This window comes from Microtus pennsylvanicus, chromosome 3 (genome assembly GCF_037038515.1).
Source record: "Microtus pennsylvanicus isolate mMicPen1 chromosome 3, mMicPen1.hap1, whole genome shotgun sequence".
NCBI classification, from domain to species: Eukaryota; Metazoa; Chordata; class Mammalia; order Rodentia; family Cricetidae; genus Microtus; species Microtus pennsylvanicus.
Window position 1 is genome coordinate 50,136,166 of NC_134581.1, and position 13,995 is coordinate 50,150,160.

At 47.1% G+C, this 13,995-nt stretch overlaps 1 protein-coding gene across 1 annotated transcript in view; it reads right to left on the bottom strand.

The window, feature by feature from the left end:
• Myo1e (myosin IE) overlaps positions 1-13,995 on the bottom strand; it is a 200,027-nt gene that overhangs the window by 26,528 nt on the left and 159,504 nt on the right. The window contains exons 19-22 of the mRNA XM_075965339.1: positions 11,551-11,695; positions 6,867-6,981; positions 6,064-6,233; positions 3,232-3,377 (exon numbers count right to left, since the gene is read on the bottom strand). Of these exons, the coding sequence (XP_075821454.1) occupies positions 3,232-3,377; positions 6,064-6,233; positions 6,867-6,981; positions 11,551-11,695 (576 nt within the window). The remainder of the gene's footprint in view (positions 1-3,231; positions 3,378-6,063; positions 6,234-6,866; positions 6,982-11,550; positions 11,696-13,995) is intronic.

Genomic DNA, 13,995 nt, shown 5'->3' on the forward strand with positions numbered 1-13,995 from the left:
ACAAGACTGTTGGTGGGAGTTACCAATTGCTCTATTAGTTGGGGAATATTATTTTAAGGTGTGTTGTTTTTGTTTATGCTACATTTGTTTAGCTCTGTAAAGCTGTGATTCTTTGTCTGTCTAAAACACCTGATGGTCTTATAAAGAATTGAATGGCCAATAGCCATTAGCCAATAGCAGGAGGAAGGATAGGCAGGGCCAGGCAGGCAGGCAGAGAGAGAGAAAGAGAAAGAGAGAGAGAGAGAGAGAGAGAGAGAGAGAGAGAGAATATCAATAGGAGAAACAAGGAAGAGAAGGAATAAGAGAACAAGGAGAGGAGGACATCAGGGGCCAGCCACCCAGCTACACAGGAAGCCATGGAGAAAGAAGCAAAGAAAGGTATACAGAAATAGAGAAAGATAAAAGTCTAGCGGCAAAAGGTAGTCAGGATAATTTAAGAAAAACTGGCAAGAAACAAGCCAAGCTAAGGCCGGACATTCATAACTAATAATGTGATTTGCTTGGGAGCAGGGTGGTGGGTCCCTCAAAAAGCTGAAAAAAAAAGAAAACCTCAAATAACACTCTATGGACTGGATTTGAGGTCTGCTCCACAGGAGGGAATTCATTTCCTGGTACTGTAACCCTGGTCAAAGTCTGTGGCTAGGAAGGTGGTGGGCGGAAGTGCGGGGAGGATGTCAGCACAGCCACTGCTGCTGTGTTTAGGAGCCAGATTTTGTTATTTTAGGATGACGTATGTGTGTCTGTGTGCCTGTGTGTGTGGGTATATGCACAAAAGCGCCGACAGAACACGCATGAGGACTCGAGTTTGACTCCTCCTCCTGGCTGCTTTTCTATGGGTTCTGAGTTGCTGGTACTTGCTGCCAAGCTTGAGGACCTGGGTTCGATTCCTGGCACTCACATGTGGGAAGGAGAGAGCACTTGTATTTTATCCACACTACAAACCCTTCCTCTCCACAGGGACCAGGTTATTTTTTTTTTGTTTTTTCGAGACAGGGTTTCTCTGTGGCTTTGGAGCCTGTCCTGGAACTAGCTCTGTAGACCAGGCTGGTCTCGAACTCACAGAGATCCGCCTACCTCTGCCTCCCGAGTGCTGGGATTAAAGGCGTGTGCCACCATCGCCCGGCGGGACCAGGTTATTTTAAAGTAGACCTTATGTTTCTTCCCAGCGTTTTGGCTAAGATCAAGTTTACAGCAAGGTCTAAGTATTGTATTGTTTTGTGCTTAATATTTCAGTATGTGCCATTAAAAAGTAAAATGTGTATATATATATAAAAGTGAACACAAGGCCATTATCATGCTAAAAGAAATGAGCTTTAAACCCTTCATATAAAATATTTACTCCTGAGCGCATTTTCCAGATTGCTTCTTAATTGCTTTTAGATGGCTGGTTTATCTGAAGAGAGCTACTTCCTATCAACACTTAGGTCCTAAGAGTTAGGAGTGGCCTTAGAGATCAAGCTTGTGGGATGTTTCAATAGTCTGAATCAGAGGAACACATCCGGTGATTGTCCGTTCAGCCAAAAGTCAACCAATGAGTCTCATAAATTCTTGAAAACACATACAGATGTTGCAACATTTTTTTTCCTGAAGTGCAAGACAGTTAATCCCTGCTTTCTTTACAGCAGTGTCAAAGTGTTCCGAGACACATCCACATAGCCACCACTCAGGACACTGGTACAGCAACCAATCTCAACGCAGGGCTCAATCCTACCACCCTCTCCTCCCAGCTGTTGAACTAACCTGACTTTGAATTGCTGGCCTAGCCTAATGTGTCAGGAAAATGAGGGAACAATATTAGCCTTGGGAAGTGGGAGGCCCAGTAGCTGCAGTGTGCAGCTGTGACTAAGAGCTACAAGCTGCCAGGCGGTGGTAGCGCCCGCCTTTAATACCAACACCTGGGAAGCGGGTGGCTCTCTGTGAGTTCGAGGCCAGCCTGGTCTACAAAGTGAGTTCCAGGATAGCCAGGACTGTTACACAGAGAAATCTTGTCTCCAAAAAAAAAAGTTACAAGATTTCCCCCTTAGAGTTAGAAAGTCTATAGGCTAGGAACCTCTGAAAAGGAAAGGCCATAAGGGGAGCGGCCTACTACCAGGGGGATGGAGGAAAAGCTGGGTTTACTAGAACATATTCTGTCCCCAGAGGCTCTGGTAGAAGGGGCTGGGAAACCAGAAGGAAAAATTCGAGAGTAAACAATCGCATTGGGCAAACTTAAAGTCACAGTAACAGGACAGAGGTGCTTGGTGAGAGGGCACCCAGCTTCGTAAGGATCTAGTTGAACGATGAAGTCTGATGGACCAGAAAGAGACAGAACTGGGCAATAAGGGCAGAAGAAACAACCGTGGCTTCCACAATAACAGCCTCCAGGGGTGATTTTGTAGCTTTCGGTCACAGCTCTCGGGTGGACCGGGTACATTTCAGGTCACCCAGTTACGTCCTGGTCCACTGTCTTCTCAGGCATTCAGAAAAGAAAACATCTTCCCACTGAGTTCTTTAGAACTCCAAGGGTGGCCAGGAAGGGTGTGACCAGGAGGTTGTAACACAGCCAATGAACCAAAGCTTAAAGATGACCCAGGCAGCCGGGCTGCCCGGGCTACCCAGGGCTCTTATTGAGGTGGCGGTGAGGAAGGACACTGACATGTCCCCAGCTGTGAAATGTTATTATGTCCTGATTCGGGTTTTAAACATTTTATTTCACGGTCCCACCTGGCCCTTTATCCAGGAACACTGGGAATGGATGATAGGGGAGCCACAGAGACACAGGCTAGGATGGACATATGACAACTACAAATGTGTTTTGGATTATCCTACTGCAGACATGATTTCCATGCTGGCAGGTCAGAGGCCTGAGTCTGTGAAGATTCTGCTTCCCTCTGAGCCCACCAGTTTCATTTAGAGAGGGACATCCCATTTCCAGGTAGCCATGGTCACCAGTATGTTTCTTTTCTGAGACAGGATCCTCATGTAGCCCAGGCTAGCCTAGAACTATGTAGGCAAGCATGACCTTGAACTTTACTCTCTAAGTGCCACACCTGCTTTATTTGATGCTGGCGACTGAACGAGGGCTTAGTGAGTGCCAGGAAAGTGCTCTCCCAACTGAGCTACATCCCCAGGTCTTCTTTGAGGAGAATGGAAATTCTGTTCTCTTCATCATGGGCCCGGTGGTCTCTTGGAACAGCAGGCAATGTGAGGAGAGCCTCGGAAGGCGCCCTGCCCCAGCCATTTCGCACTCACCTGAGGGACACAGACAGGAGCCTCTCCATCTCGATTCTCCGCTTCAGGACTTCCTTCACCAGGCCTTTGTCTGGGCCCTGCTTCACCTTTTCTCTCCCGATTAAGTACAGGCACTTGGGGGTTAGCAGCAGGTCTCGCTTGACACCCTGAGAGGAGAAGAACCTTCAGAAGGCAGCTAGACACGGTCAGAGAGACAGCTCTGACAGCGTGGGCCACTCTTTCAGGCCAGAGGGCAGCTGTCCTGGGTGGCGGAGCTTCCCTTTCGCCAGAATGGCTCCCGTGTGACGACTGACCCAGGCTGCTTGACAGGGAAACAGTCTGGCACATAGGAGGATAATGACTCTTGACTCTTTTCATCTTATAGAATGGCATCAGCAAATAGTTCAATAATAAGGTATCAGGACCACAAGCGTAAACATAAGCCCACAAACACGGTGACCTTGCAAAGGATTGCTATAGCGTGGTTTTCAGACAGGCTTCCCTCTGGTGTTTGTAGCTTAGCCATTAATAAACACATAATAAGCTTTAGAATATATGGCTGACCACCCTATTACAGAGCAGAGCAGCAATCCTGAGAACACACCCCAAAGCAGAGAACACACCCCATAGCAGCAGTCCTGAGAACACACCCCATAGCAGCAGTGAGAACACACCCCATAGCAGCAGTGAGAACACACCCCATAGCAGCAGTGAGAACACACCCCATAGCAGCAGTGAGAACACACCCCATAGCAGCAGTCCTGAGAACACACCCCATAGCAGCAGTCCTGAGAACACACCCCATAGCAGCAGCGAGAACACACCCCATAGCAGCAGTGAGAACACACCCCATAACAGCAGTGAGAACACACCCCATAGCAGCAGTGAGAACACACCCCATAGCAGCAGTGAGAACACACCCCATAGCAGCAGTGAGAACACACCCCATAGCAGCAGTGAGAACACACCCCATAGCAGCAGTGAGAACACACCCCATAGCAGCAGTGAGAACACACCCCATAGCAGCAGTCCTGAGAACACACCCCATAGCAGCAGCGAGAACACACCCCATAGCAGCAGTGAGAACACACCCCATAACAGCAGTGAGAACACACCCCATAGCAGCAGTCCTGAGAACACACCCCATAGCAGCAGTGAGAACACACCCCATAACAGCAGTGAGAACACACCCCATAGCAGCAGTCCTGAGAACACACCCCATAACAGCAGTGAGAACACACCCCATAACAGCAGTGAGAGAACACACCCCATAGCAGCAGTGAGAACACACCCCATAGCAGCAGTGAGAGAACACACCCCATAGCAGCAGTGAAAACACACCCCATAGCAGCAGTGAGAGAACACACCCCATAGCAGCAGTGAGAACACACCCCATAGCAGTCCTGAGAACACACCCCATAGCAGCAGTGAGAGAACACACCCCATAACAGCAGTGAGAACACACCCCATAGCAGCAGTGAGAACACACCCCAAAGCAGCAGTCCTGAGAACACACCCCAAAGCAGCAGTGCTGAGAACACACCCCATAGCAGTTGGTCCATTTTCAGGGTACAAGGAATGACCTCCATTTAATAAACAAATACTCTATCGACTTTATGCCAGAAGAGGCATAAAGATCCCAGTACAGATGGTTTTGAGCCACCATGTGGTTGCTGGGAATTGAACTCAGGACCTCTAGAAGAATAGTCGTCTTAACCGCTGAGCCATCTTTTGAGCCCCAACATCGGTCTTATTACGCTAGTGCTGTTATTGTCTCCATTATTTTTTCTGACTAATATAAGAAGTTGCTTTTTAAAAAGTCAGCTGGAGTCAGACGCGCTACCGTTGCGAACTCAAGAACAATGGCAATGGGTTTTTGATCCTACTGCACGTATTGGCTTTGGGGGAGCCTAGGCAGTTTGGATGCTCACCTTACTAGAACTGGATGGAGGTGGGCGGTCCTTGGACTTCCCACAGGTCAGGGAACCCTGATTGCTCTTCGAGCAGATGAGGGAGGGGGACTTGATCGGGGGAGGGGGAGGGAAATGGGAGGCGGTGGCGGGGAGGAGGCAGAAATTCTTAATAAATAAATAAATTAAAAAATAAAATAAAAAGTCAGCTGGGGGAGGGGGACTGGAGAGATGGCTCAGTGGTTAAGAGCACTGGTTGCTCTTCCAGAGAACCTGGGCTCAATTCCCAGCACCCACATGGCAGCTCATAACTGTCTCTAACTCCAGTTCCAAGGGGTTCAGAATCCTCACACAGACATATATTCAGGCAAAATACCAATTCACATAAAATAAAAATAGATTATTTTAAAAAGTCAGTAGGGGATGTGGCTCAGGTGATTGCATGCCTGCCTAGCATGCATGAAGTCCTGAGTTCAGTTCCCTAGCACTGCATAAACTGGGCAGGGTGTGTACACTTATGATCTCAGCACTCCAGAAGTAAAGACAAGAGGGTCAGAAGTTCAAGGTCATGTCTGGCCACATATGGGATTCGAGGCCACTCAAATGCATGAGACTATGTCAAAAACAAAACAAAATGTAAAGCATCTACTAAATAGAATGCTATATTAAGTATGGGAAGTTCTTCCTGGCAGAAATAGAACATAAAAGAACAGTTAATGCACATCTTATTTTGCAAAACTAAATATGCAAATATGCCTGCATAAAAAAGGTCTGAAGGACACCCACAACATGTTAACAGGGATGCTTGCCTACCACTGGCTGCTAGTTTTCTTTTGAGTCTTTACAACTTTTCTTCAATGAACACAGTCTGCAAAACCGCAGCTTTTATTCTTGGAAATGTGAACTTTGTTTTGACTGTTAGGAGGCAGGTGGTGGTGTGTACCTTGAACCTCCTGTCATACTTGGTGACAGTGTCAGCAAAGTCGATCTTCTCCCTCTTGCCTACAAACTGCTGCAGTTCCGGGTGCTCCTCCATCCCAATGTAGTCCCCGATGAAGTTCCGGTTGATGCTGTTTCTTCTCCTCTCCTTCTTGTTCAACAGCAGGTCTGAGGCTACAATGCAGGAGAGCAGAGGAGAGGGATCAGGCAGGCAGGAAGAGGAAGAAGACATTTGGAGTGAAATACACGAAGATTCTACACGACACAAGATTAGTTAACACATGCCGTATGCCTTTAAACCCAGCACTCGGAGGGCAGGGGCAGGCTGATCTGAGCTAGAGGCCAGCCTGCTCTACAGAGCGAGCTCTAGGACAGGCAGGGCTACACAGAGAAATCCTGTCTTGAAAATGAAACTGTAATTTTTCTTAAGCTCAAACTATTTTATTGTTTGAGGAAAGCCTCTCACTTTGTAGACCAGGCTGGCTTCGAACTCACAGAGACCCGCCTGCCTCTGCCTCCTGAGTGCCGGGATTAAGGTGTGTGCCAGCATTCCTGGTTCTCACATTTATTCTTAAGCTTTATTAAATGGGAGCCACGGGGAGAAGACTCTGCACGTGAATGTGCTTGCCAATAAAGATGCTCACCACCAAGCTTGATGACATGGGGTGGAATGAAAGATCCAAGTTGTCCTCTGACACAGTTCTACATGTGAACTGTGGCACGTATATACGCACACATACACAGACAGGCACACAATATGAGAAAAAATGGAAAATGCTGAATGAATACACAAAATTATGAAAATACCTTCTTCTCTCATTTGGACGTATTTCTTCCGGGCCACAAACTTTCTCCACGTTTTCTGTATCACCCGGGCATACCCATCATACTTTCTCTCTCTCATCTCTTCTAGAAGAAATAGCTGGAACAGCAGAGAAAACACATGAGCCAATTCACATGATCTGGACAAATTTTTATATTGATTAAAAAGGGTATTTATTTTTCAAGCATGAGTGTTTTGTCTGTGTGTATGTTTGTGTTCTGTGTGCATCTGGTGCCTTTGGAGGCCAGAAGAGGACACTGGATCCTCCAAAAGAAAAGTTAAGGATGGTTGTGAGCCACCATATGGGAACCTGGGTCCTCTGCAGGACCAGCAAGTGCTCATAACTGCTGAGACATTCCCCCCACTAAACATCAAACTTTGTTCTTCCAAGGAGGTTCAGGGTACTGTAGAAACACATAAGCAGCAGCTACTATTATGAATAAATAATAAAATGATTACTATGGGATTTTGTTTATGAGCACCACACGCCTTCCATTTGTTTCTTCCCTTGACAGGAAGCAAAAGGAAAATGGCTGAGCCTAAGTGTGCTTGAACGGCCTCTGCCTTCCCTCGCTCACAGTCCCTGTGACTTGTTCTCCTTCCTTGGTCCAAGGAGGAAGTAGGTAGCCAGCTCTAATGAGCAGACGCAGCCTGCTGCGAATGGCCTCAGAATAGAACCTTCCAGTTTCTGCCAGATCTGAGTTTGTGTTGCTGTGGGAAGAGGGCTGCCCTACTTTCGGTGGCATGGCAGTCTAGACTTCCTGCCTCATGCAATCTCCAAGGACTGTCTAAGGCACCGGGCAGAAACCACAGCCGCTGCAGCCAGGCTGGAGCATTAGACTTGGACTCTCTGGAGAGCTGGCACGGCAAAAGACCCGAATTGGACTCTGGAGAGTCAGGCCATGTGGCCAGCTCAGGTTGACCAGTTTGCATGCAGCTGGACTTGGGAGTCATGAAGACCGACAAGGCGTTATCGGGTGCTGAGTGTCCACTGTAGTCAAGAATCCCTCTGGACTAACTTTCAACTCCTCAACACATAGCTGCCCGTTTCACAGATGAGAAAATTGGACCTAGACTGGGTACGGCTGAGCAGGGAACCTAAGTTTTCTAGGCCTGGCAAGCTCCTCTTCGGCAGAACACACAAAGCTTTCTCTATAGCTGCATTTCATCAGCTTGTTAAACTGGAGGAACGCATCGTCTACCTCCATGTAGTGGTTTACATAGTCGCCGAGGGAGAAAAAATAAAACCGACCAATAAAAACTCAAAGACGATGTGTTGACACTAGAAAATGTTCCAGAAGGGAAGGAGAGAAGGCTCAGCAGTTTAGAGTGCTTATTGCTCTTGCAGAGACCTGACTTTGGTTCCCGGCACCCACATCAGGAAGCTCTCAACTGTAGCTCCAGGGACTCTTGACACCCTTTTCTGGATTCTGGAGGCACCTGCACCCAGGTGTACTCACAGCCACACAGGTACACACACACACACACACACACACACACACACACACACACACACACATTAAAATTAACACAAATAAAACTTGAAAAAAATTCCAGAGGTAAACAAGGCAATTGGGATCAAAGGAAGCGAAGGACACCGTCTGTGTTTATCTGAGCATATGCGTGTCCAGAGCCATTTTCATACCACCTGGTCTTTCCCATTTACATCCCTGGTTGTCTAGAAACATCCAGAACAGCAAATGCCGACGGGGAGGGACACCGAACCCTACAGCCTTCCGTGCAGTCCCAGCTGGACGAAGGAACATATTTTAGACCTAAAATGGGGCTCACAACTTAGGACTGGACAGATGTCTGAAATCTCAGCTCCATGGTCTCCATGTGGGAGAGCGTTCGTTGATATTTCTCATCTTGTTTTTTTTCCATTTCCAACCAATCTGGAATACACCTGTGCCCAGAAAGGAGGCGGCACCAACAGCTCCCAGCATCCAAGAGATTATTTCAAAGATGGGCAGGGTTTTAGGTGTTTCTTTGGTTTTTATTTTTCCCCACTCAAAAGTCCAGGAGGTTAGATATCAGTGAGGTTTGAGAATAAAGAGAAAAACCAGACAGACAGATGCATCAAACAAAACACAAACTCTCTGGTGCCCGATGTCTTATACCAGTTTTTGAAGAACAGAGGTTATTTGGTGTGGATGCAGCAGACGCTGCAAGAGGTAGGTGAAAATATCACAAGGTGGCTTTGCTGCTTTGAAGATTCATTTTCATCTGTGTGTGTGTGTGTGTGAGTGTGTGTGTGTGTGTGTGTGAGTGTGCGTGCCAGTGTGGGTACCCTCAGAGGTCAGGGGAGGACACGGGATCCTACGGACAGTCAGGGACAGTTGTGAGCTCCTGATGTGGCTCCCCTGGAAGAACAGGAAGCACTGAGCAGCTCCCTAAGGCAGGTTTTACAAACTCAACTTTGGGGGAAGTGCTTCCAAGTCAAAGCCGGATCTGGACGGGAAGGGGGAGGGGAAAGGAAGGTGGTGGCTCGTATGTGTGCAAGTTCAGAGATGGAGAGAGGAGAAGCGAGGGTGGCTAACAGCTGTTGGGAGGAAGGCAAGCTAAAGGAAGGGCCAAAATAAACATGGGCTTCGGGTATAAACTCCAGAGCTCAATTAAATCAGAATGAAAAATCAATCAGGCCGTTTTAATTATACATGAAGATTTTCTAAGTCGGAAAGTGAGCTGTCGGAGCCGGCGAATCTCTGGGTTGTACTGACTAATCACTCCAGCTCACTTTAGGAGAACGGGAGCATCGCTGGGGGTTGCCTAATGGCATATGACACAACATTTTCATCTTATATTGGGAAATGAAATTGCCGCGAGGCTATAAATAACTCAGAGTGGAGAAGTGCCACCACAACCTTATAGACGGTCTACTGGTGGGTGCCACTTACTTCCTGCATAATTTCAGGGCTTGCCAAGACATTCGGCTTGAGCCTCCGTCACTTTTGAGTCTCAGGCTCACGCCACAGACGGGAAAGGAATCAGGATGGGGAGATTGCTGCGAGGCCAGAATTTGCCTATTTCTTGCAACACTATTCGTGCCCTTGCTAGTTCCTTTCAGTGTATTTATCAACTTTGTCATCAATTCTTCTTTTTTTAAAAACATGCTCACCTTATTAGACCTGGATGGAGGTGGGTGGTCCTTGGACTTCCCACAGGGCAGGGAACCCTGATTGCTCTTTGGGCTGACGAGGGAGGGGGACTTGACTGGGGGAGGGAAATGGGAGGCGGTGGCGGGGAAGAGACAGAAATCTTTAATAAATAAATAAATAAATTAAAAAAAAACATGGTCTTGGGTACTCCAAGCTGGCCTCAGACTCACCATATAGCTGAGGCTAGCCTTGAAGTTCTGATCTTCGTGCCATTCCTACAAAGCAATGCCTTTACTCTACAGCTGCAGAGCTAAGTAGGCAGAATTACCCAGAGCTTTGTTGGGCTCCCACACACATGAAGACATCCCCTAGGACCACAACACTCACATGTGCATAGGGACAGATTAAAAAAATCTCCATGCTCCCCCTGTAAAATTCTCATAAGTTCATGAAGTATAAATGTGTATATTAAGCCAGGCAGGGGTGGCACATGACTTTAACCCCAGTACCCAGGAGGTAGAGGTGGGTGGATTGCTGTGAGTTTGAGGCCAGCCTGCTCTACAAGAGCTAGTTCCAGGACAGGCCCCAAAGCTACAGAAAAACCCTGTCTCGAAAAACAACAAAACAAACAGACAGACAAAAAATGTGCAAGCATGGCTATCCCAGTGGTGCCTGGGTCCCATAGTCCAGACACTTCTCCTGTCCCCTCATTTATTCCCCAGCTCCTTCTGGTCTTCCAGTCTCTATCCTGGGATTCCCACCCTGAGCCCACGTGCAACTGGCCTGTTTGGTGTAACTGAGATGAGGACACAGTTGCCCAAACTTTCCTTATGGCACAAACACCTCCCTTGACAATGGCCGTTATTCATAGCTGAGATGATTGTTAACCTTGTTGACTGGGTGGGATTTACAGTAGCCATGGAAACAAATCTCTGGGTGGGTTGGTGTTATCTAGAGTAGGTCAACAGGGAAGGGAAGACCTACCCTAATGTAACACCATTTCATGGGCTCAATTCTCAAATGACATACAAAGGAAAAAGCAAGCTAAGTCCCAGCGTTCACTCTTCCCTGCATTTTGGCTGTGGACATACCCACTGTGACTAGCTGCTTCAAGCTCCTGCCTTCACACCGTCTCTTCTCCAGGGGACCATATCTCCTGGAACCATGACCCAAACTAACTCTTTCCTTTTTTGGGAGGGGGCATTTTGTTGTAGCAATGGAACAAATACCAATACTGTAACTTCGGGCAGTTTCTGTCAAAGGTTTTTGGTACATAAAAGGAACCTAACCTGTCAGAGCCCTTGTCCTTGGAGATGACCTGGACCTCACGGAGGGGGAAAGAAGAGGAAAGAAAGCCATCGTACTCGGTGCTATTTTATTCAATAACCACATGCCAGGAAACAAGTGAGCCTGGTTGGTAGAGGAGGCTGGGGACTCGGAGGGGACAGGCTTCTTCGAGAGAAGGCTAAGAAAGGCATGAGGCGGAGGAGCACTAGCGTCCAGCTGTGTGGCAGGGCAGATGGCAAAGGCAAGACGGGAGGAGAGGGGTGGGGCAGCAGCCGGTACTCACAGACTCTGGGGCTTTGATGAACACTTTACTCCTCCCGAGCTGGAACTGGTCGTTGTCCATGTTGACTGACTGCAGCAGATGCAGAACCCCTTGCTTCTCATCTCCTCTCCACACAGGCCAAGTGGCTTTGGTCAGAATGGCGTACCTATGGGGGCAAGAGGGCAGAGGGGTCATGCTTAGGGTGGCTCCTGGTGGGGCAAGAGGGTCCTTGAAGGCAAGGCTGTCGCTGTGCAGCTGGGGTCCCTCTGCTCCAGTCAATGACAGGGGACGGGTCTCAATGACTAGAAAGGTCTTCCACACCTGGTCTCATGGTTACAGCACTTCTGACCCTCCCTCCCTATCCTGGTGTTTCTCTTTTGGTTTTTTTGAGACTGGGTTTCTCTCTGTTGCCCTGGCTGTTCTGGAACTTGCTCTGGTCTTGAACTCACAGAGCTCTGCCTGCCTTTGCCCCCTGTGTGCTGGGATTAGAGATATGAGTCACCACTACCCAGCCTGTCCTGGTGTTTCTGAGTTTACACCCTGGTGAAAAAGCACTTTCCTTTCCCCTCATAGCCTAGAGGTTCCCATAACAAATATTCAAATATTTCAGGCAAATCAAAATATCATTTTTCTTCTTAATCCTAATCTGTTCAGATTTCAGGCCATTTAATAGCATGAAAAGTTTTATAAAGCTGGGTTAGGGAGGTGGCTCAGTTGGTAAATGATTGTCACGTGAGCATGGGGACCTGAGTTCATTCAACCTTCAGAGCCCATGAAAATGTCAGGCATAGTGGTACACGCTTGTGACCCTCACGCTGGGAGGAGGAGACAGGAGGGTCCTGGGGGTTTGTTGGTCAGTGCAGCGTACTTGGTAAGCCATGGGGCAGCCAGAGAACCCATCTTGTAAAAAGCATGGCTGGCTAGATGGCTCAGCAGTTCCGATTCCCAGCACCCATGTCAAAACACATGTGCGCCAGAGCCCTGGGAGGTGAAATTACAAGTACATATGAGCTGGGTTCTGGGATATGAACTCTGGTCCTCTGGTAGAATAGTGGGTGCTGTTAACCTCTGAACCATTTCTACAGCTCCAGCCTTTGCATTTGTATACAGAGATATTTATGTCTTTTAAATTTCTTTTTTCCTTTTCTTTCTTTTTATTTATTTATTAATTAATTAAAGATTTCCTCTTTCTTTCTCTTTCTTTCTTTCTTTCTTTCTTTCTTTCTTTCTTTCTTTCTTTCTTTCTTTCTTTCTTTCTTTCTTTTTTTCTGTGGTGCTGGGAACTGAATCCAGGACTTTGTACAAGGCAGCCAAGATATAGTCCCAGTCTTGGTTTTGTTTTTATTTTCCTTTCCTTTCCTTTTCTGTGGACTTGTTATTATGATTGCTTTATATTTTTAGAGTAAGCATAGATAATTTTCCTGCACATATGTATGTGTGTTGCATGCGTGCCTGTACCATAGGAGGCCAGAAAAGGGCACTGGATCCCCTAGAACAGGAGTTACAGTCAACTATGAGACGCCACCATGTGTGCTGGGCACTAAACTTGGGTCCTCAGCAAGAGCAAGTGCTGGTCTTAACTGTTGAGCCATCTCTAAGCCTGATTTTGTGTTATGCTGGAGATGGAACCCAGGGCTTCCTGCAAGCTAGGCAAACACGCTGCCAACTGACTATATGTCCAATGGTCCCACAACTCTTTTTTCTGAGACAAGGTTTCTCTGTTTAACTCTGGCTATCTTGGAACTCACTCTATAGACCAGGCTGGCCTCAAACTCAGACATCTGCCTGTCTCTGCCTCCTGAGTGCCGGGATGAAAGGCGTGTGCCACCACCATCTGGCTCCCATTACTTTATTTTAACTTAAAGGAACTTAAATTAACAGAACAATTAATCAGAAAGATCAGGGAAGTTGGAATGACTTTGTATTTTAAGAACACTAAATTTATCGTTTTCAAAACATGTAACAGAGTGAGACCATTTAAACACGGTCCTGTCAAATATACTTCCAGGGGAATAGAAAAATCATTTTGAATTCAAATATGAGCCAGGCATAGATGCCCAGCACTCAGGAGTGAGAGGCATGAGGATCTCTGTGAGTTCACGGCCAGCCTGGTCTACATAGCAAGTTCCAGCATAGCCAGGGCTACAGAGAAAGGCTTTAAACATGGATTCTACAAAGTGTTTGAAATTAAATGCCCTAGTTTATTTCTTAGATAGGCTAAATATTTTCTTGCAGTTGTTTAGGCTAAATATTTTTTAAAGATTTATTTATTTTTATTTTATGTGCATTGGTTTTTTGCCTGCATGTATGTCTGTATGAGGATGCCAGATCCCCTGGAACTGGAATTATAGTTGTGAGCTGCCATGTGGGTGCTGGGAATTGAACCCAGGCCCTCTGGAAGAGTGGCCAGTGCTCTTAACTGCTGAACCATTTCTCCAGTCCCCTAGGCTAACTATTTTCTTGCAG